The following is a 23,238-nucleotide window of genomic DNA, read 5'->3' on the forward strand; positions in this document are numbered from 1 at the left end:
GGAAACCGCCCCGAGTCCTTCGGGAGAAGGGCAGTATAGAAATTAAATTATTCTATTCTATTCTATTCTATTCTATTCTATTCTATTCTATTCTATTCTATTCTATTCAGCATTCTTAAGCAAGACTGACATGTAATTGTTTTAAGCGCTTGATGTAATTTATAAAGCCTTTCAACTGTTTCTGTTTACTGGTTAGATCTATATTTTGTTTTCAGGCCAATCATTGTGATTGGCTTTGAAAAGGAGACTAAGGCCAGGATAAATCAAATCCATGTGACTATATGAATTTATATGTTTAGTATGATTAATTTATGTATTTACAAACTGTTTTGTAACTTTAAAATTAAATTAAATCTTAATTTAAAATTAAATTAAATCCTAGTTGCAGGATTTGAGTATATTACTAGCTGTACTCAAGACTTTAGAAATTTTCATACAACTCAGTAACAAGTTGTAAATGCCAGCAGAAATGCATTCCTCAAATAATTTGAGAGTATATTTCTATCTGGCTACTTATCTGCTTGTGCATCTCAACATAAATTATTCAAAAGTAAGTCTACACATTGTTCCATATTTTCAATTTCTAGGCACTTACTAAAACATGGTTGGATTATAACTAGTACCGCTATCAATACAAAATTCATTTTTTTCTATTTGCTACAATCTGTTTTGTATGGAAAAGCAATTTGACTTTTACAAGTAATGCATGAATGATAACTCACTGTTTCCTTGAGGTTCTGACATTTCCCACCCCATTGATTTCTTAACAGCTTTCTTCCATCTGGTATAACGATATTCACTTTCTGAAATCATAAGCAACATTTTTATCCAAAATTCAAACAATTATCTTTATTTAATGTACAAGCACTTTGTAATATATAGAAAAGTCTTCTAAAATGCATAGGAATTTCATTAACTGTCTGAAAACTTCAAAATTTAAATAAAAATAAGGAAAGTTTTAATCTCCCCCCCCCAATATAATTTTCCTAAGATAATTCACCATTCACAGAGGTAGCACAACTATCCTGACAGAACAAACTATGCTAATCTTATAACAATATGAATTAACTAGATTTTCATAGGCTGAGCAAGCTTAGATAGCAGAGATCAGATCTTAAAACCCTTCTTACCCTCTGGATTGATCTGTGGCTCAAAACGTTCACATGTTACTGCTGTGAAGTCATCAGGATGTAGGCTCCACACTCCCACCCCTTCTGCAGCTCCAGCTGCCATTGCTGCTCCAAGTGCTGTTGTTTCAGGCATGGATGGCTTTACTAAAAAAGACAGAAAAAAAGGTAGCATTTTTACTCAGTCCTCGATAGAACAAAATGTATATAGAGAAAATGTGAACATTTTAAGTATTAAAACAAGTATTGATTTTTTTCCACTTTCATACCCTTCTTTATTTTACTTTTCATTCAACTGACTGAAAAGTATTAATAGCTAATGAATTAAGGACAAATATGCTTTTACGAAGGATTATGTAATGAAAAACAGTTCGCTAACCAGCTTGAATATAGGGAACTACTGTAATAACCAATGCAAACTTATCTTAATTGCTATCACAAAGAAACATCACCCTATATATTCAAAATGAGCTGTAGATTATTCCTTTAAAGAAGTAATTTAAAAAAGACAGTATTCTTTGACAAAAAAAACCAAAATTAAAAACCTGACTATTTACATAGTCTGAGGCAATATTTTTCAAATTTTAATTGCCAAATGTTACATCCACCATTTATTTTATCCATTAAATACTGCTTTTGTTTTGTGAATCCATATATAGAAGACACCAAACCAAAACTGCATTACAGTGAAACTGCATCTGACATATTGACAGGTGTTCTTGCAGGTATATCTGTGTTTATATAGGAATCATTAAAAGTTTCGTATAATAATAATAATAATAATAATAATAATAATAATAATAATAATAATAATAATAATAATAATAATAATAATAATAATAATAATAATAATATTTTAATTGTATACCGCCCTTCTCCCGAAGGACTCAGGGCGGTTTACAGCCACAATAAAATACAAAAACAACACATACAATGCTAAAAACAACCATTAAAAAACTTATTCAATTGGCCCTATTTAAAATACAATATCAACCCTGTAAAATTTATAAAAATTTAAAACCCATAAAATCAATTAAAAATATTAAAAATTCAAGCCAGTCCAGCAAGACGAAATAAATAAGTTTTAAGTTCGCGGCGAAAGGTCCGGAGGTCAGGTAATTGTCGAAGTCCAGGGGGAAGTTCATTCCACAGGGTAGGAGCCCCCACAGAGAAGGCCCTCCCCCTGGGGGGCCGCCAGTCGACATTGCTTGGCTGATGGCACCCTAAGGAGTCCCTCTCTGTGAGAACGCACCAGTCGCTGGGATATAGAGGATGGCAGTAGACGGTCCCGTAAATATCCCGGTCCTAAGCCATGGAGCGCTTTGAATGTAGTCACCAATACCTTGAAGCGCACCCGGAAGACAACAGGCAGCCAGTACAGTCTGCGCAGGATGGGTGTTACATGGGAGCTCCAAACCGCTCCCTCAATCACCCGCGGAGCCGCATTCTGGACTAACTGGAGTCTCCGGGTGCTCTTCAAGGGGAGCCCCATGTAGAGAGCATTGCAATAGTCCAAGCGAGAGGTAACGACAGCATGAGTGACCGTGCATAGAGCATCCCGATCCAGGAAGGGACGCAACTTGCGGATCAGGCGAACCTGATAAAAAGCTCTCCTGGAGACAGTCATCAAATGGTCTTCAAAGGACAACCGCCCATCCAGGAGAACGCCCAAGTTGCGCACCCTTTCCATCGGGGCCAATGATTCGCCCCCAACAGACAGCCGCAACTGCAGCTGACTGTACCGGGGTGCCGGCATCCACAGCCACTCCGTCTTGGAGGGATTAAGCTTGAGCCTGTTTCTCCCCATCCAGACCCGTACGGCTTCCGGACACCGGGACAGTACTTCAATAGCTTCGTTGGGGTGGCCTGAGGTGGAAATGTACAGCTGCGTATCATCAGCGTACAGTTGTTACCTCACCCCAAAACCACTGATGATCTCGCCCAGCGGCTTCATATAGATGTTGAACATGAGAGGCGAGAGAATCGATCCCTGCGGCACCCCACACATGAGGCGCCTCGGGGTCGATCTCTGCCCCCCTGTCAACACCGTCTGTGTCCGGTCAGAGAGGTAGGAGGAGAACCACCGATAAACAGTGCCTCCCACTCCCAAACCCTCCAACCGGCACAGCAGGATACCATGGTCGATGGTATTGAAAGCCGCTGAGAGGTCTAATAGGACCAGGGCAGAGGAGTAACCCTTATCCCTGGCCCTCCAGAGATCATCCACCAACGCGACCAAAGCCGTCTCCATACTGTATCCGGGCCGAAAGCTGGACTGGAACGGGTCTAGATAGACAGTTTCATCCAGGTACTGGGGTAGTTGACGTGCCACTGCACTTTCTACAACCTTCACCGTAAAGCGAAGATTGGAGACTGGACAGTAATTTCCTAAAACAGCTGGGTCCAGGGAAGGCTTCTTGAGGAGAGGTCTCACCACTGCCTCTTTCAAGGCAGCAGGAAAGACCCCCTCCCGCAAAGAAGCATTTGTAATCCCCCGGAGCCAGCCTCGTGTCACCTCCTGCGTGGCCAGCACCAACCAGGAGGGGCACGGGTCCAGTAAACATGTGGTGGCATTCAACCTTCCCAGCAACCAGTCCATGTCCTCGGGAGTCACAGGGTCAAAACTATCCCAAACAGTCTCAACAAGACGAGTCTCGAAACTCTCGCCTGGATCTACCCAATTTTGATCCAATCCGTCCCGAAACTGAACGATTTTATCGTATAGATAACTGTTAAACTACTCGGCACGCCCTTGTAATGGGTCCTCCCGCCACTCCTGTTGAAGGAGAGAGCGGGTCACCCGAAACAGGGCGGCCGGGCGGTTATCTGCCGACGCAATGAGGGAGGAAACGTAAGAACGCTTCGCATCCCTCAATGCCACTAGGTAGGTCCTACTATAGGACCTAACTAGTGTCTGGTCAGCCTCAGAATGGCTGGATCTCCAGGCACTCTCTAGGTGTCTTCTCCGGCGTTTCATCTCCCACAGCTCCTCGGAGAACCAAGGAGCTGGTTGAGACCTGCGCCAGGTCAGAGGCTGCAAAGGCACGACACGGTCCAAAGCTCCAGCTGCGGCCTGTTCCCAGGCCGCGACTAGTTCTTCAGTCGTGCCACAGGCCAGATTTTCGGGAAACGGCCCAAGCTCCGTCAGAAACCTCTCTGGGTCCATCAGGTGCCTGGGACGGAACCAACGCATTGGTTCCGTCTCCCTGCGGTGGTGGGTAGCGGTCCGAAAGTATTTAGTTAACATTAAGTGCATATCTGGTCTTTCCTCGAAAGAATAAAGTGACGCAAAAGAGGTTTCCCTACTATTTTATTTTCATAACCCAAACTATCTTAATGGAATGGTAAGGATACGTGCTGCCCATTTACTTGTGCAATTCAGCAGATACTAGAACTTGGGTTTCTTAAATCATATTTCAAACTAATATAAACCCTACTCCATAAATAAGCCCTAGTGAATAAACCCTTCATATCGTCATCAGCCCAGGGGGGAGGCATGGCCAGCATTGGAGACAATAAGGGCGTGGGGTCCAACAGTGTCTGGCAGCAGCCACAGCCTGCATAGCGCAGTTGAGTTGATTACCTGTCCAAGCAGCAGGTGGAGGCAGAAGTGGGGAGGAAGGATGCACCATGTGGGCTGCAGGAAAGCTGAGAGTCGGTGGGCCGGAGCAAGCAGCTAGCCGTGGGAAACTTGTCTTCATATGGTGGCATCAGTAGCAGATGGAGACAAAGGGGCAGGGGGGAAGGCAGCCGATCCTGCTGCTCTCTGTGGGCCGCAGGCAAGCCAAGAGATGCAAAGACGAGCCATCCATGGTTGGCCCACTATCTCTCAGTTTGTCTTGGCCCATGCGGCATGTCCGGATTGCGTGCCTCCATATCTGTGCCTCTGCCTGTGTCTAATGCCAGTGTTGCCGTGGGAAGATGAGACTCCCATGGCCGGCCGTCTGCTGCTTGGACAGGTAATCAACTCACCTCTGCTGCACAGGCTGCGCAGCCCCAGAGTGTGCTGACCAAGAGCCCAGCGGGCTGCAGCTGCTGCCAGATGTCGGCTCCTGCACGTTCACCAACTTTTGTGCATGTGCTGGGGGAGGTGGGGCACCCAGTAGGGCTGATCATCCTGAAATCATGTTTCCCAAAAATAAATCCTAGTGCTTATTTTGAACCCAAAAGAATATAAGACTGGGTCTTATTTTCAGGGAAACATGGTATATGACATCCCTATATCTTTCCTTTCCTCCTATGACAGTATTGCTCAAATGCTGTTTCTTAAATTTTTAGGTTTTCTAGAACTCAGTCAGCAGTAAACTTCCTTACCCTTTAATCCCATTGCAGCATTTTTTAAAATATAAATTTTATTAAATTTTAACAATTAAACAATTTTCATTCAACTCTTGTGCATGACTGCAACCATTTACATATCATCCCATTGGTGTTCTCCTATACTCTATATAATTTTATTAAATTATATTACTAATTCTAATTTGAATTTCTAGTTCTTACTAATTCTACTATCTGTTATTTCTCAATTTTTGCTATTTTCGACCCAATTATACCACTTCTCCCATATTACATAAAAATCTGAATCCATCCGTCCTTTCAGTTCGTCGTTTTGTCCATCTCAGCGCAATCCAATATTTTTCTAATTATTAAATCTTCAGAGGGTGTATTTGAGCTTCTACAACATTGCGCAAATGCCAATCTTGCCGCTGTTGTCATACGTCAATTAATATATGGGTTTTTTTTTCATATTTTGTTTTCATCATTCCTAGAAGAAACAGCTCTGGTGTGTATTCTATCTGGAAGTCTGTTACTTCCTGTATCCAACTATGTATTTTCATCCAGTATTTTTTTGTTTCGGAGCATGACCACCATGTATGAAAGAAGGTACCTTGCTTTTGTCCACATTTCCAACAATTGGGGTTTAAATTTGGATATATTTTTGCCAATCTAGAAGGTGCCAAATACCAACGGTAAAACATTTTATATTGATTTTCTTTGTATTTTCCCGATCTGGTTAGTTTGTAATTTTTCTTCCAAATTGTTTCCCAATCCTCTAATTCAATATTGTGCCCAATATTTCTAGCCCAGGCTATCATAGCTCCTTTTACTATATCTTCTGCTCTGTCAAATTCTAATACATAATTATAAATTTTGGTTATTAATTTTTCATTCGGACCAGTCAATATTTTGTCTAATTGTTTGGTAGAATTTCAATACCGTATTCATCTTTATCTTTTATATATCTTGATTTTAATTGTAAGTAAGGCCACCAATCTATATTTATTCCCTGTTCTTCAAATTTTTGCCTATTTTTTAGATTCCCTTGGTTATCTAGAATTTCACTGTATTTTGCCATTTTACTTAGGTTCAGAGTATTGGGATGGATCATTGCTTCCATTGTCAAAACCCAATTAGGGATTTTCATATAATGTTTTTTCTTAATTTCTTGCCATGTTTGCTTTAGGGCTTCTCGTATTTTATGTTGTAAGAAATATGAATGAGATTTGTTCTCTCTGTCCATAGGAAGGCATGCCATCCTTTTTTTAAATCATGTCCTTCCAATATGAGTAATCTTTTATTTCTCAAATTGATCCATTCTTTAATCCAAACTAAGGTTGCTGTCTGATAATAAAGTCGCCAATCTGGGAGCCCTAAGCCCCCTCTGCTTCTACTGTCCTGAAGGTCTGCTACTTTTATTCTTGCTTTTTTCTTTGCCCATATAAATTTAGTTGTAATTTGGTTCAGTTCTGTGAAAAATGTCTTATCTAACTTTATGGGAATGGTTTGAAAAAAATGTAACAGTTACGGAAGAATATTCATTTTAATCATTGCAATCTGAACCAGTATGGATAGATTTAATGCTCCCCATCTTTCCAAATCAATTTTAATTTGTTGCATAAGCTTTATGTAATTGTCTTCTTTAATTGAAGAAGATCTCGTTGTTAGCCAAATTCCTAGATATTTAATTTTTCTCACATTCTATAATCCCAATTTTTCTTCTAACTCCCTTTCCTGTTGTGTTGTTACATTTTTAACTATCATTTTTGTTTTTGTCTTATTAATTTTAAGACCTGCTACCTCCCCACATTTTTCTATTTCCTGTATTTATATGGGTCCTGTTTCCTTTGGGTCTTCCAAAAAGGATACCACATCATCTGCAAACGCCATTAATTTATATTCTTCCATTCTAATTTTAGTTCCCCTAATCTCTGAATTTGCTTTAATCTTCATCAATTGCGACTCTAGCGTCAAAATGAAAAGCAGAGGTGACAGTGGGCATCCCTGGCAGCCTTCTTTCTTTATTTTGAATGTTTTTGTGATTTCTCCATTTATTATTATGCTTGCTTTTTGAGACGAACAAATTGCTTCAATCATTTGTTCAAATTTGCCGCCGAATTTCATTTCTCTAATTTGTCTAATCATATATTTCCAATTTAAATTGTCAAATGCTTTCTTCTCCCTTAGAAGGAGAAAGCCATTTTGGTCAGAGTGAATAATCTCATTCAGTATTCCTTTCATCCTCCCTGCTATGATAGCCATAAAGATCTTGTAATCTGCGTTTAAGAGTGAAATTGGCCTGTAATTTTGGATTTGATTTGGATCGGTACCTTCTTTCATAATCACTGTGATATATGCTTCTCTCCATGAAACAGGCATTTTTGCTTTCAGTAGAACCTCATTGTTGTTGTTAGTTGCAAAGTCGTGTCCGACCCATTGCGACCCCATGGATAATGTTGTACAGTTGTACCTCATTGTACAGTTCTAAAAAAATAGGTTCTAATAGTTCCCCATGTTTTTGTAAAATTTTCCTGGTAAACCATCTGATCCCGGGGTCTTATTATTATTTTGTCTTTGAATTGCTTCTTTTAACTCTGCCAATGGCGGCGGTGGCGGAGGCGGCGGAGGCGCCACCGCCACGGAGCGAGCCCGACTCCTCCTGCCCGAATCGCGCCGTGCGAGTGCTGATGGGGAGCTGCCGAGTCCGGCCTGAGCTTGGCAGCTGCTAGAGCACGAGCCCCGGGAGGCTGAGGAAGGAGCGGCGGCGGCGGGGTTGCAGCCCAGCCGGGCTCGCACAGCATGGGTAAGGCGGGAGAGGAAGGAGCCTTCGCTCCATTACTCCGATGGAATGACCTTTTCTTCTGGCCTTTGGGGTGGCTCTCGCGGCGGCGAGCTCGCGCGGTCGGGGAAACCCTCCCTCCCTCAGCCGAGAAGGACTGCACCGCCAGGGCTTCCCCGCGCCAATGCATAGCCTGGTGGGAGTTACTGCGGCTCACCCGGCTCCCGTCCCAACTGGTGGTGTCGGGGCAGCCGCTGCCGCTTTCTAGCAAAAAGGTCGCTCGCCCAAAACTCCTCGCCTTCTCCTGGGAAGGGCTGGATGGCTAGCCGGGAAGGGTTGAATAAGCCAACCTACCTCCCTCCCTCCCTCCTCTCCCCCGCAAGCGAAAGAGCGTTTTCCCGTTGGAAGAGAGAGAGAGAGAAAGGAGGGGCCGTTCCTCCTTCTTTCATTCTTTCTTCTCCTCCGTGCTTCAGAAGCTGGGCGTGTGTGCGCACCTGTGTGCCCTAGTCCCTTCTCTTGGCGGCGCTGGAAGAGAGAGAGAGAGAGAAAGGAGGGCCGTTCCTCCCTTCTTTCATTCTTTCTTCTCCTCCGTGCTTCAGAAGCTGGGCGTGTGTGTGCGCCTGTGTGCCCTAGTCCCTTCTCTTGGCGGCGCTGCCCCAAATGGTCGCCAAACGGCCACTCAACCGGCCGGGAAGGGGCCCGACGGAGGAGAAGGCTTTCCTGAAGGTCGATCCCGAGCTAGTAGTCACCGTGCTGGGCGACCTGGAGCAGCTGCTCTTCAGCCAGATGCTCGTGAGTCAGCCTGCCCTTCCTTCCCGTGGGGGTCTGCCTTGCTGGTGAAGGTTATTGGGGCTTTTGAGCAAGGGAGGAGGAACGCGAGCACCGCCTTTCGCTGGCATTCCGGGATTTCCTTTGTTTAGAGCTGGGAATCCTCCTTCCCCTTTGCACTCCCTCCTCCTCAGCCGAGAAGGACTGCACCGCCAGGGCTTCCCGCGCCAATGCATAGCCTGGTGGGAGTTACTGCGGCTCACCCGGCCCCGTCCCAACTGGTGGTGTCGGGCAGCCGCTGCCGCTTAGCAAAAAGGTCGCCGCCCAAAACTCCTCGCCTTCTCCTGGGAAGGGCTGGATGGCTAGCCGGGAAGGGTTGAATAAGCCAACCTACCTCCTCCCTCCTCCTCTCCCCGTTGGAAGAGAGAGAGAGAGAAAGGAGGGGCCGTTCCTTCCCTTCTTTCATTCTTTCTTCTCCCTCCGTGCTTCAGAAGCTGGGCGTGTGTGTGCGCACCTGTGTGCCCTAGTCCCCTTCTCTTCGGCGGCGCTGGGAGAGAGAGAGAGGGAGAAAGGAGGGGCCGTTCCCCCCCTTCTCTCATTCTTTCTTCTCCCTCCGTGCTTCAGGAGCCGGGCGTGTGTGTGCGCGCCTGTGTGCCCTAGTCCCCTCCCCTGCGCGGCCGCTGCCCCAAATGGCCGCCCCAAACCGCCCCTCAACCGGCCGGGAAGGGGGCCCCGACGGAGGAGAAGGCTTTCCTGAAGGTCGATCCCGAGCTAGTAGTCACCGTGCTGGGCGACCTGGAGCAGCTGCTCTTCAGCCAGATGCTCGTGAGTCAGCCTGCCCTTCCTTCCCGTGGGGGTCTGCCTTGCTGGTGAAGGTTATTGGGGCTTTTGAGCAAGGGAGGAGGAACGCGAGCACCGCCTTTCGCTGGCATTCCGGGATTTCCTTTGTTTAGAGCTGGGAATCCTCCTTCCCCTTTGCACTCCCTCCCTCCCTCTCTCTCTCTCTCTCTCACACACACACACACACAGACTTCTAAAGTCGATTGGCACAATGCTTAGCAAACACAGCAGTGGGTCAAGGGTGAAGGGCTAGGAACCTGGCAGGTGAAAGGTTGAGCGACAAGAAAGGCAAAGACCACAATTGTTTTAAGAAAGAAGCTTTAGCAGGAGGGGGATGGAGGGTGTTTTAAGTTTTGGCAAACAGCCAGGCCAACTGTATTGGAGAAGCTCCCACAACTGGCCTTAACATTTTAGCTGCTGTCTTTTTCCTCACACTTGGGTTTAATGATATTAGAGACCCTTATTGCCCTGCCAAAAAAAAACAAAAAAGAGCCACCCCAACGCCTATGAAAATTAACCTTCTCTGCCAAGAGACACTGTGCAGGGTATTTTCACTATTGGTGTGCATACAGGCTTAGATTTGTGCTGGGTTCTTAGTGCTTAGAGCACTGACCTTCAGAGGCACCCTGGTCCCTTGGAAGCTAAAGGAGGACTCATTTTCATGCTTGCAGTTGTATTGTCAATTTCTGTGAGACAATGTTGTTGAAGTAACTCACTCACTCATTCATTCATTCATTCATTCCTTGTGTGTCCAATCACACTTAGCCAATAAAAATTCTATTCTATTCTATTCTATTCATTCATTCATTCATTTTATTTTGTCAAATACATATTAAATAATTATATAAATATAAGCATGAATTGAATACATAAAAGGAATACAACTAAAGGGAACATTAGGACAGGGACGGTAGGCACGCTGGTGCTCTTATGCACGCCATACAGACCTCTTACGAATGGGGTGAGGTCTATACTAGATAGTTTTTGGTTAAGGCTTTGGGGATTTTAGGAAGAGACCAGAGTCAGGTAGCATATTCCAGGCATTAACTACTCTGTTACTGAAGTCACATTTTCTGCAATCTAGATTGGAGAGGTTCACTTTAAGTTTGAATCTATTGTGTTCTCGTGTATTGTTGTGGTTGAAGCTGAAGTAGTCATTGATAGGAAGTACATTGTAGCAGATAATTTTATGAGCTATGCTCAGGTCATACCAAAGGCGGCGTAGTTCTAAATTTTCTAAAGCTGGGAATCCTCCTTCCCCCTTTTGCACTTTTATTGTTTTTCGTTCAAATAAATATTCATGTTATTTTACTTGGCTCTATCTTTATTTTTTACATTGACCAGTAGCTGCCTCATTTCCCACCCTCGGCTTATACTCGAGTCAATAGTTTTTCCCAGTTTTTTGTGGTAAAATTAGGTGCCTCGGCTTATATTCGGATCGGCTTATACTCGAGTATATACGGTATGTTGTTTATTATTTATCTCAAGAAATAGGGTCAATTCCTGGTTAATCTTTTTTTTTCAATATACTTTATTGAACTTTTATTACCTTAAAAACATAAAAAACATAAACAATTATATCACTTAAAAGCTATTTGTAGTGTTTTTCTTATAACCATACTCCGTGCATTATTTACAAAAATTAAATTGTGTGTATTTACATTCTTGTTTTATCTTTTGCTTATACTTAATAATTAACTATTTTTAATCTGTCTCCGTTCTATCCATTTATACCACTTTTCCCATATATTATAGAATATCGATGCCTCTTTATCTTTTAAACTCAGTGTTAATTTACCCATTTCTGCACAGTTCATGACCTTTTGTATAACTAGTTTCTCTGTAGGTATACATGGCTGTTTCCAACACTGAGCGAAGGCCAACCTGGCGGCAGTTAATATGTGTAGTACTAGGTATTTTGTGCTCTTCACATTTTTTTTTTTGAAAATCCCCAATAGAAAGAGTTCTGGTTTTAATTCTATTTGTTCACTAGTAATTTCCTGTAGCCAATCTTTAATTTTAAGCCAATATTTATGAGACTCGGGACAAGACCACCACATATGGTAATATGTTCCCTCTTTATTTTTACATTTCCAGCATATGGGGCTCATTTTGGGATACATTTTCGCTAATCTTGAAGAGGGTAGGTGCCATCTGTAGAACATTTTATATGCATTTTCTTTGTATGCTGCTGATTTTGTAAGTTTGTGGTTTCTGTTCCATATGCTCTCCCTGTCTGATAGATTTATATTATGTCTAATATTTTGACCCCATGCAATCATGCATCCTTTCACTACTTCTTCCAGTTCTACTTCCAGCAGATATTTATAAATTTGGGTAATATTTTTTTTGTCTGGCCCTAGTAGAATTTTATCCAATTGTTGTGGTTTGGGATATATTCCATAATCTTTTATATCTTGTTTGTATCGGGTTTGTAACTGAAGATAAGCCCACCAGTCAACTCGTAGTCCTTGTTCTTGAAGGTCCTTTATTGTTTTTAATTTTTCATGCGTATCTAATAGGTCTTTGTATTTTAACATTTTGTTCAGATCTAAATTATTTGGGTGACTCATCGCTTCCATTGTGGATAGCCAAATTGGGATTTTTATATAATGTTTATTTTTAATTTTAATCCAATTATTTATTAGCGAATCTCTAATCAGGGGTCTATGGAAGTATTGTTGTTTCATGGGTCCTGTTTGCCACAGAAAAGCATGCCATCCTCTCTGTAGGTCATGACCTTCTATGGCTAATATTCTTCTATTCTTTAGATCAGGGGTGTCCAAACTACGGCCCGCGGGCCAACTGCGGCCCGCGGGTCAGTTTTTATTGGCCCGCAGCAAATTCTCGGTGGACAGTGGGGTGCGGCCCCCGTCCTGGCCCCCAAGGAAGCCGCCGCTCGCCCGGTTGCAGATGCGGGGAGGCTCCGCTGAGGCTACCCCTGCCCACCCGGGGCTGCGGGCCGGCCATTCAGCCACTGGGCTGTAGGGGGCGCCCGGGACGCCCACGGCTCCAGCCCGGCCCGCCAGACAGAGGAGGAGGCGGGCGGGCGGCAGAGCTTCCGGCGCTGCTCCAGGCGCCCTCGGCTCGCGGCGCCGCACAGGTAGGCTCTCCGGGCGGGTCGGCAGAGCAGGGCTGGACAGGCAGGGGAGCGGAGCGGAGGAGGATGGGAGGTTGAGCTGCTGAGTGGGCCCGCTGCCGGGGTTGCCGAGGTCCCGCGGAACGGGACGCTTCTGCTCCCGGAGAACCTCTGGGTGGGGCATACCAGGCATTCCCACCAACTGAGCTGCATCGCTGGGGAGGGGAGGCGGTGGCTGGAGAGGACAACCCGCCCGCCGCCCCACCCAGAGGTTCTCCGGGAGCAGAAGCGTCCCGTTCCGCGGGACCCTCGGCAGCCCGGCAGCGGGCCCACTCAGCAGCTCAACCTCCCATCCTCCTCCGCTCCGCTCCCCGCCCGTCCAGCCCTGCTCTGCCGACCCGCTCGAGAGCCTACCTGCGCGCCGTGAGCCGAGGCACCCGAGCAGCGCCGAAGCTCTGCCGCCCGCCCGCCTCCTCTGTCTGGTGGGCGGCGAAGTTGTCCCTCTCCAGCCACCGCCTCCCCTCCCCAGCGATGCAGCTCAGTTGGTGGGAATGCCTGGTAAGGCGCAGCTCAGTTGGGGCCTTGTCCGGGAAGCTGAGTGACCAAGGAGGCTCTGGGAGAGAGCCGAAGAGACCTACCCACCCACCCGCCCCAGCTGGGAAGATGGCAACGCCGCCGCCGCCCGGTTGCAGATGCGGGAGGCTCCGCTGAGGCTACCCCTGCCCACCCGGGCTGCGGGCGGCCATTCCGCCACTGGGCTGTAGGGGCGCCGGGGCGCCCGGCTCCAGCCCGGCCCACCAGACAGAGGAGGAGGCGGGCGGGCGGCAGAGCTCGGCGCTGCTCCAGGCGCCTCGGCTCGCGGCGCCGCACAGGTAGGCTCTCCGGGCGGGTCGGCAGAGCAGGGCTGGACAGGCAGGGAGGCGGGCGGAGGAGGATGGGAGGTTGAGCTGCTGAGTGGGCCCGCTGCGGGGCTGCCGAGGTCAGCGGGAGCAGCGCTTCTGCTCCCGGAGAACCTCTGGGTGGGGCATACCAGGCATTCCCACCAACTGAGCTGCATCGCTGGGGAGGGGAGGCGGTGGCTGGAGAGGACAACCCGCCCGCCGCCCCACCCAGAGGTTCTCCGGGAGCAGAAGCGTCCCGTTCCGCGGGACCCTCGGCAGCCCGGCAGCGGGCCCACTCAGCAGCTCAACCTCCCATCCTCCTCCGCTCCGCTCCCCGCCCGTCCAGCCCTGCTCTGCCGACCCGCCGGAGAGCCTACCTGCGGGCGCCAGCGCCTGAGCAGTGCCGAAGCTCTGCCGCCCGCCCGCCTCCTCCTCTGTCTGGTGTTGTCCCTCTCCAGCCACCGCCTCCCCTCCCCAGCGATGCAGCTCAGTTGGTGGGAATGCCTGGTAAGGCGCAGCTCAGTTGGGGCCTTGTCCGGGAAGCTGAGTGACCAAGGAGGCTCTGGGAGAGAGCCGAAGAGACCTACCCACCCACCCGCCCCAGCTGGGAAGATGGCAACGCCGCCGCCGCCCGGTTGCAGATGCGGGAGGCTCCGCTGGCGACCCCGCCCACCGGGGCTGCGGGCGGCCATTCCGCCACTGGGCTGTAGGGGCGCCGGGGCACGGCTCCAGCCCGGCCCACCAGACAGAGGAGGCGGGCGGGCGGCAGAGCTTCGGCGCTGCTCCGGGCGCCTCGGCTCGCGGCGCCGCGCAGGTAGGCTCTCCGGGCGGGTCGGCAGAGCAGGGCTGGACGGGCGGGGAGGCGGAGGCGGAGGAGGATGGGAGGGTGAGCTGCTGAGTGGGCCCGCTGCGGGGCTGCCGAGGTCCCGCGGAACGGGACGCTTCTGCTCCCCGGAGAACCTCTGGGTGGGGGGCGGCGAAGGCGGGTTGTCCCTCTCCAGCCACCGCCTCCCCCCCTCCCCCGGCGATGCAGCTCAGTTGGTGGGAATCCCTCGGCGCCTGGTGAGGGGGGGCGCAGCTCAGTTGGGGCCTTGTCCGGGAAGCTGAGTGACCAAGGAGGCTCTGGGAGAGAGCCGAAGAGACCTACCCACCCACCCCACCCCAGCGGTGTTGCCACATCTGGGAAGATGGCAACATCCTGGGATGCCGGGATGCCCAAGGGGATGAAGCCCTTCCTCATAAAGTCTTTTGGGCCCAAGGCAGCTTGGCGGCTGGTGGCCCTGTGCCCCATGGGGCATTGCCAGGGTCGTTCCTCCAATGGGCCAAAGCCTCCTGGCTGACCCACAAGGCCCTCGGAGGGGAGAACAGCCGGCCTTCCTAGCATAGCGCTGCCTCTTCCCAAAGGAAGTTTGTTTGTTTGTTTGCCTTTGAAGGTGTCTCTCACCCGCTTGGCTTGTTTCTGTTTCATTTTGTCTGCCTCTGAGAAGGACTGGCTGGCTGCAAAACTCTTGTGGCTTGAGGCTATTGTGCGCACTCTGTACATGGGCCCCAGCTGCCCTCGGAGCAGCTTCAAAGCCCTTTGGGGCTCTGCTCCCAAACCTGTGCCCAAACCGAGGGACCCTTGGGGCTTCTTTGCATGCTGCAGGATCTCCCAGTGTGACAGTTTTGCACCCTGCAGACTGATAGAAAGCAGCTGGGACTCCTGGCGGAAAAGAAGAAGACCGGCATCGAGAAACAGGTGAGGCGGCGAGGGCGAACAGCGTTGGTGGGGAAGTGTGCAGAATGTCTCAGACAAAACTATATCGCACTTTTGACCAGTCCTCACACTTATGACCGGTCATCATTTATGCCTGTTGCAGCATTTTGTGCATAGGGACTACTCAGAGGGCTGAAAAAGTTATTTTTGACCTGTCCTCACACTTTTGACTGGTCCTCACACCTACAACTATCTTTACATTTTGCACCCTATCTTGTAACCGTGGTGAAGAGAAGCAGTTGTGAAATGAGTGATATGGTTGTTAAAAATGCTGCAATGGGCATAAATGTGAGGATGGTCATAAGTGTGAGGACTGGTCAAAAATTACTTTTTTTAGCCCTCTGAGTAGTTTCTATGCCCATAGCCACATCCACTCAGTCACATGAGCAGTTAGCCACACCCACCAGTCACATGACCACCAAGCCACACCCCAAAATAAGCCACGCCCATCTCTCCCCCCCCCCGTGGCCCGGGCCTTTGCTTATTTTTCTGTATTTGGCCCTCACTCAAAAAAGTTTGGACACCCCTTCTTTAGATTGATCCAATCTTTTAACCAGATTAGTATTGCTGCACTATAATATAATTCCCAATTTGGCAATCCAAATCCTCCTCTGCTCTTCATATCTTGTAGAGATTTTATTTTTATTCTGGGTTTTTTCCCCTGCCAGATAAATTTGGTTATTATTTTATTAAGGTCATTAAAGAAGATCTTATCTAATTTAACTGGAATAGTCTGGAATAGATATAGGAATTTTGGTAGTATAGACATTTTTATGGCTGCTATTCTTCCTAATAGTGACAGCTGCATCTTCATCCATAGTTCTAAATCCTTTTTTGTTTGTTGTAATAATTTATTGTAGTTATTCTCCTTTATTGCTTTGGAATGCACTGTCAACCATATCCCTAAATATTTTATTTTTCTTGTTGTTTGGAGTCCAAGTGTTCTTTCCAATTCTATCATTTGTAATTCTGTTAAATTTTTCGGTGACAGTTTCGTTTTCTGTCTATTGATTTTCAGTCCTGCAACAGTTCCATATCTTTCTAATTCCTTAATTAGTGCTTGATCTCTCTCTAATGGTTCTTCAATAATAAATGCCAAATCGTCTGCAAATGCTTGCAGTTTATATTCTTCGTTTCTGGTTTTCAATCCTTTTATTTTTGGATTTTGTCTAATTCGTTCTAATAATACTTCTAGTGACAGTATAAAGAGCAGAGGAGATAAAGGACAACCTTGTCGAACTCCTTTCTCTATATTTAAAGTTTGGGTATTTTCTCCATTAATTATAATTTTTGCTTTTTGTATTGAATATATTGTCGTTATAATATTCTCAAATTTAGTTCCCAAATTCATACCATAAACTTGTTGAATCATAAATTACCAATTGAGATTGTCAAATTATTATTCTTAAATTATTTCTAATTTGTCTATTTGGGAGGAATCCATTTTGATCTGAGTGTATATAATTGTTCAACATTTTCTTTAGTCTATTGGCAATGATCGTGGCAAACATTTTATAATCTACGTTTAACAAAAAAATTGGTCTATAACAGGGGTGTCCAAACTTTTTTGAGTGAGGGCCAAATACAGAAAAATAAGGGGGGGGGGGGAAATGGGCGTGGCTTATTTTGGGGTGTGGCTTGGTGGTCATGTGACTGGTGGGTGTGGCTAACTGCTCATGTGACTGAGTGGATGTGGCTATGGGCATAGAAACTACTCAGAGGGCTAAAAAAAGTAATTTTGACCAGTCCTCACACTTATGACCATCCTCACATTTATGCCCATTGCAGCATTTTTAACAACCATATCACTCATTTCACAACTGCTTCTCTTCACCACGGTTACAAGATAGGGTGCAAAATGTAAAGATAGTTGTAGGTGTGAGGACCAGTCAAAAGTGTGAGGACAGGTCAAAAATAACTTTTTCAGCCCTCTGAGTAGTCCCTATGCACAAAATGCTGCAACAGGCATAAATGATGACCGGTCATAAGTGTGAGGACTGGTCAAAAGTGCGATATAGTTTTGTCTGAGACATTCTGCACACTTCCCCCACCAACGCTTGTTCGCCCCTCGCCTCACCTGTTTCTCGATGCGGTCTTCTTTTCCGCCAGAGAGTCCCAGCTGCTTTCTATCAGTCTGCAGGGTGCAAAACTGTCACACTGGGAGATCCTGCAGCATGCAAAGAAGCCCCAAGGGTCCCTCGGTTTGGGCACAGGTTTGGGAGCAGAGCCCCCAAAGGGCTTTGAAGCTGCTCGAGGCAGCTGGGGCCCATGTACAGAGTCGCAATAGCCTCAAGCCACAAGAGTTTTGCAGCCAGCCAGTCCTTCTCAGAGGCAGACAAAATGAAACAGAAACAAGCCAAGAGGGTGAGAGACACCTTCAAAGGCAACCAAACAAACAAACTTCCCTTTTGGGAAGAGGCAGCGCTGTGCTAGGAAGGCCGGCTGTTCTCCCCCTCCGAGGGGCTGGTGGGTCAGCCAGGAGGTTTTGCGCCATTGGAGGAACGACCTGGCAATGCCCCATGGGGCACAGGGGCCACCATTGAAAATGCCAGCCTTTTGATTGTTGGGCTCAACAGGTTCTCCATCGCGTTGGCAATCGCTTATCGCCAAACTGCTCCTCAAGTACCCCACACCAACACGCTTCCCTTCAGGCTTCGTGTATCCTTTTAGGATTGCTCCAGCACCAGAAAAGAGAGACAAAGAGCAGAGCTAGCTCCTCGAGCCTTTCTTTGCTCAAACCTCACCAGCCGGAAATCTGGTTAATCTTTTGTATGTATTCCTTCTCTTGTAATATCTGTGGGTTTAAAGTCAACCTTCTAATTTTCTTTTTTTGACCTTTCCATATTATTCTTAAGGGGTTATGAACTGCCCAAATGTTTGGGAGAATCTCTACATTTTCTACTTCTTTACTTAATTCTCTGTTTGTCCATATCATGTCTATTCTTGAGAAGGACTTATGCGGGTTGGAATAAAAAGTAATTTTTTTCTCTTTGGGATTTAACGTTCGCCACGCATCAATCAAGTTTAGTTCTTCCACCATATCAAAAAAGGTTTTCAGTAATACATTCCTTTTTCCCTTTTTCTTCTCACTAATATAATCCTTTTTGTATCTATTATCCTGTTATAATCCCCACTATGCATATATTTTTATAACCTGTTTCAATAATTTTTCCATGTGGTTTTTTGTAGAATTCCCTCTGGTTTATATTGGGAACATATATATTAACTAATAACATTTTAAATTCTCCTATTATTAATCCCAATAATAATACTCTTCCTTGGATCTTCATATATTCCACTTGTTTTTATTTCTTTTCTAACATATACCACAGCCCCTCTTTTTTTCTCTCTGCCAGTGTTGCATATAAATTCCCCAATTTATTATATTCCAAATATTTCTGGTCCTGTTTTTTAATATGCGCCTCTTGGAGGCATATGATATCTACATTCTGTTTCATTAATCTCTTAAGTATTTTTTCTTTTCACCTGGTCATTCAATCTGTTACGTTTATTGACAGTAATTTAGTTTCTTTCTCTATTGTCTGAATTGTCTGCTGGTCTCTGGTTTTGGTTTGCTCTTATAATTTTTTGTGATTTGGTAATGGCACCCTTTTTTCATTTTGATTTCCTTTCTTTATCTTAGCTCCTTTCTCCACATCTTCCCCCAGTTCTTGTCTCTGTTCTTCTAAGCTAGGCGTTTTCAATCTCTCTTTGCTGCTTGAATCTTCCTCCATCCCCATTAGTTGGTCGTATAGTTCTTGGGCTTTATCTAGATCATCGATTTTAATTTGTTTGTCCATCCATGTTACCGACATTCCCTCCAGAATGATCCATCAAAATAATATTTTCCTTCTGTTCAGTAAAGATGCTTAGAAGCAGTAATCCTTCCTTTGTTCTCGAATCCGCCTGGGGACTTGCTTCAATGTTATAATTTCTCTTTCATGGTACATCAAGTACAACAAGTTAATTTTCCAATAGTTATGTTCTTTTTTTTTCTTATATCTAAAGTTAGTTTGACCACTTTTATATTATTTTTAACTTTCTCAATATCTTTTCTCTTTACCTATCAATATTGTAGTGTTTGCTTCTTTCACATTTTGCTGATTCTAGGTTCTAAGTTTCAGTTCTTATTATTGTTATTATTGTTAGCTACCTACCCAAAAGCTTATAAACGTTTATAACTATAAGTCAATTATAAGAGAGTATAATACAATACAGTATAATTATTAATTACTTTAAACACATCTTCTATGGTCACCTGTCGAATTAATTTAGTTGGTTAAATTAACTTAAATATCCTATTTTCTAATAAATATTAATTATAAATAACTCTATGTTAAATATAATACCTTCAAAACAATCTAACTATCCTTAAATTACTATCTATATCAATATAGTATGCTTATAAATACGACTTTACCACAAAAATTACAATTACAATATTAGAACATCACTATCAGAAAATATCCTATTACTAGACTCTTGATCACAGACTATAGTGTAAAAATATAACAGTTTATTTGCTATTTCACTCAAAAGTCGCCCTCTATTTTAACTTTTAAAGTTTCCCAATGCTCTGTTATATCTGGATTTCTCAGTGTTAACAGTTTTTTTGCCATTCTTCTCTTTATTCTTTCACCGTCTTCTCATTAACCCTTTCAAACATCTCTAACTTTGTATCAGCTATTTGAGTCCGGGTCATTTCTGCTGTTCCACTTCTACTTTTTCGTTATATATTCCAGTTTCCCTCCACCAGACACTGTTCTCAGTTTGTTTATTCACAACTCCGTCAAATCTTCTACTCCTCCAGATTCTTTTCTCTCGTATTTTCCCTGGTCATTCGATCTCCTTCCGCCTTTGATCGTCTTTCACCAACCCTTTTTTTCCTTGTCAATTTTCAAAGTTGTGGTGCAACCAAAACAATCTGGAACTGAACACACTCAAAACCGTAGAAATGGTGGTATACTTTAGGAGAAACCCTTCCATACTTCCACCTCTCACAATATTAGACAACACAGTATCAACAGTAGAAACCTTTAAATTTCTAGGTTCTATCATATCACAAGATCTAAAATGGACAGCCAACATCAAAAACATCATTAAAAAAGGACAACAAAGAATGTTCTTTCTGCGCCAACTCAGTAAGCTCAAACTGCCCAAGGAGCTGCTGATTCAGTTCTAGAGGAATTATTGAGTCTGTCACTTGCACCTCTATAACTGTCTGGTTCGGTTCTGCAACCCAACAAGAAAAACACAGACTTCAGAGGATAATTAGAACTGCAGAAAAAATAATCGCTACCAACCTGCCTTCCATTGAGGACCTGTATAATGCACGAATCAAGAAGAGGGCCGTGAAAATATTTACAGACCCCTCGCATCCTGGATATAAACTGTTTCAACTCCTACCCTCAAAACGACGCTATAGAGCACTGCACACCAGAACAACTAGACACAAGAACAGTTTTTTCCCCGAAGGCCATCACTCTGCTAAACAAATAATTCCATCAACACTGTCAAACTATTTACTGAATCTGCACTACTATTAATCTTCTCATAGTTCCCATCACCAAGCTCTTTCCACTTATGACTGTATGACTGTAACTTGTTGCTGGCAATCCTTATGATTTATATTGATATACTGACCATCAATTGTGTTGTAAATGTTGTACCTTGATGAACGTATCTTTTCTTTTACGTACACTGAGAGCATATGCACCAAGACAAATTCCTTGTGTGTCCAATCACACTTGGCCAATAAAATTCTATTCTATTCTATTCTATTCTATTCTATTCTACCTCCGTTATCTTACATTAGCTCACTCTCACTCCCCCCGTTATGGTCAGCTTTCGGTCTTCCTTTCTATTTCACCTGATTCCTCTCTTAGCAATTACTTTCACTTAGTCATGGCTCGTCTCTTTAAGTCACCACTCGTTTCCTGCTGGAGCTCTCTTGTATTTTGCCAAATACTCTGTTTTTAGTCACTTTGACTAAACTGCTATGCATCTGGGAGTCTCTTGCCAGTAAAAATGGACACAATCTGCTGATTAAGTTTTCTCTTCCAATTCTATTGTGTGCTGTCACGGCCTCAGGTCAGCCATGTCAGAATGAGATGACAGACATATTTGTGTTGGGTTAAAGAGGGTTTCCCTCATTCCAGTGGGCGGTTGCACACCACCACTGACCCCGGGTTTCGTGTAGCTCCCCAAGCCTTCCACATGCCTTTGAGGGGTCCTCAAGCATGAAATAAACAGAGTCAAAGAACAGAGCTCATTCTTTTCCCTCTGTGTCACCCTGACAGCATCACCAGAAGTCCATTGCAGCATTTTTAAAGGAAGGTGCTAGCAGAGAATTGTCTTTCCATGACTACACTCTTAGTGACAGGAAGAGCAATATAAATCTTCCTTAAATAAACAAAACAAGGTGATGTTTTAATTTTTTTTATCCAAATAGAAATTATGAAATAATTATTCCTAAAAGAGGGTTCCTTTTATATGTAGTTACTGAATAAATATTTAACTAAATAACAATTACTCAAAATAAAGCAAGAAGACTAAATTGGCAAAAAGAAAACAAAAAATATGAACTGCAGTTTTCTTAGATCCTTTACAAAGAAGAATCTAAAAAGTCTACACTGGCAAGGTTGAAAATCTTGGTATATATGTAATTCCAGAAATATATTTTAATGTAAATAAATTGAAATAATTTTCTGAAAAGTCATAGTGGGCCTTATACATAGCAATCCAAAATAAAATGCAAGGAGACTTTTATCTTACCTACTGGAATACAAAGAATATCAGCTTGGAGTTGCATAAGGATCTTGTTGTTGGTCATTCCTCCATCAACTTGTAACTGACTAAGCGGTATCCCACAGTCTTTATTCATTGCATCCAATATCTAAAACAAACAATTTCTATTAATTTTTCCAATAAAAATGGAAATATTTTGTAAATTACATAGCAAAAAATAATTAGTTGAAATATTTGGCTTTGTGGCATTAAAAAAAATAAGTAAGAGCAAACAAAACATAAAGTAGGAGAAAAATTTAGTTGAAAGTTTTATTTTAGATTTTGAACAAATTTATCATAAGGTGAAATTAGCTACAATTTAAACACATTTAGACATGGCTGCCTATAGAAATAAAAACTACAGTAACTTAAAAAAACTAACTCAAAAATCCTAATAATACAGTATAATCTATACCTCCCGTGTTTGAAAGCATGACTTCTAGTGCAGCAAAGGCAATATGGTTTTTATTTGTAAACTGAGTAAGGCCACAGATAATTCTACAAAAGAAGACAAACAATACTATAATTAGGAATAAAAGTAGTGTTAAAATAAAATATACTGTCTCACTGTGATCATGCAAGTACCTGCCTAGTATATTGTATATTGGCAATATCTATAGCAGAGGTGTGTCGAAGATGACATATGTGTAGCCATTTTTTATTTTCTATTCTTTTCTTAGTTTTTAGTTTGCTAGTAAAGGCATTCAGACTCGCCACTCTAACTGTTGAAAGGGGGTAACAGAGATAAATGTTATGTCTAGATGGCATTCTTTCCTGTAGGCACAGAGAAGATGCCTGCAGCTGGAGGAAGGTGGAGTTTGGAGACAATGGCCTGATGGCCTGAGAATTGATTGGAGACTGTGACTCGGGGGAAAGCTTGACAGGGTGTCAAACTCGTGTCGTCACAGCAGCATCAAATGACGTATTGGGACTTTTTCCCCCTT

The 23,238-nt window shown here is 44.4% G+C and overlaps 1 protein-coding gene across 2 annotated transcripts in view; it reads right to left on the reverse strand.

Moving 5' to 3' along the window:
• GK (glycerol kinase) overlaps positions 1-23,238 on the reverse strand; it is a 132,939-nt gene that overhangs the window by 11,069 nt on the left and 98,632 nt on the right. For both annotated transcript variants that reach the window (XM_058185927.1, XM_058185928.1), the window contains 2 exons: positions 1,131-1,274; positions 723-803 (listed from right to left, as the gene is read on the reverse strand). In XM_058185927.1, the coding sequence (XP_058041910.1) occupies positions 723-803; positions 1,131-1,274 (225 nt within the window). The remainder of the gene's footprint in view (positions 1-722; positions 804-1,130; positions 1,275-23,238) is intronic.

The sequence above is a fragment of the Ahaetulla prasina genome, chromosome 5 (assembly GCF_028640845.1).
Source record: "Ahaetulla prasina isolate Xishuangbanna chromosome 5, ASM2864084v1, whole genome shotgun sequence".
NCBI classification, from domain to species: domain Eukaryota; kingdom Metazoa; phylum Chordata; class Lepidosauria; order Squamata; family Colubridae; genus Ahaetulla; species Ahaetulla prasina.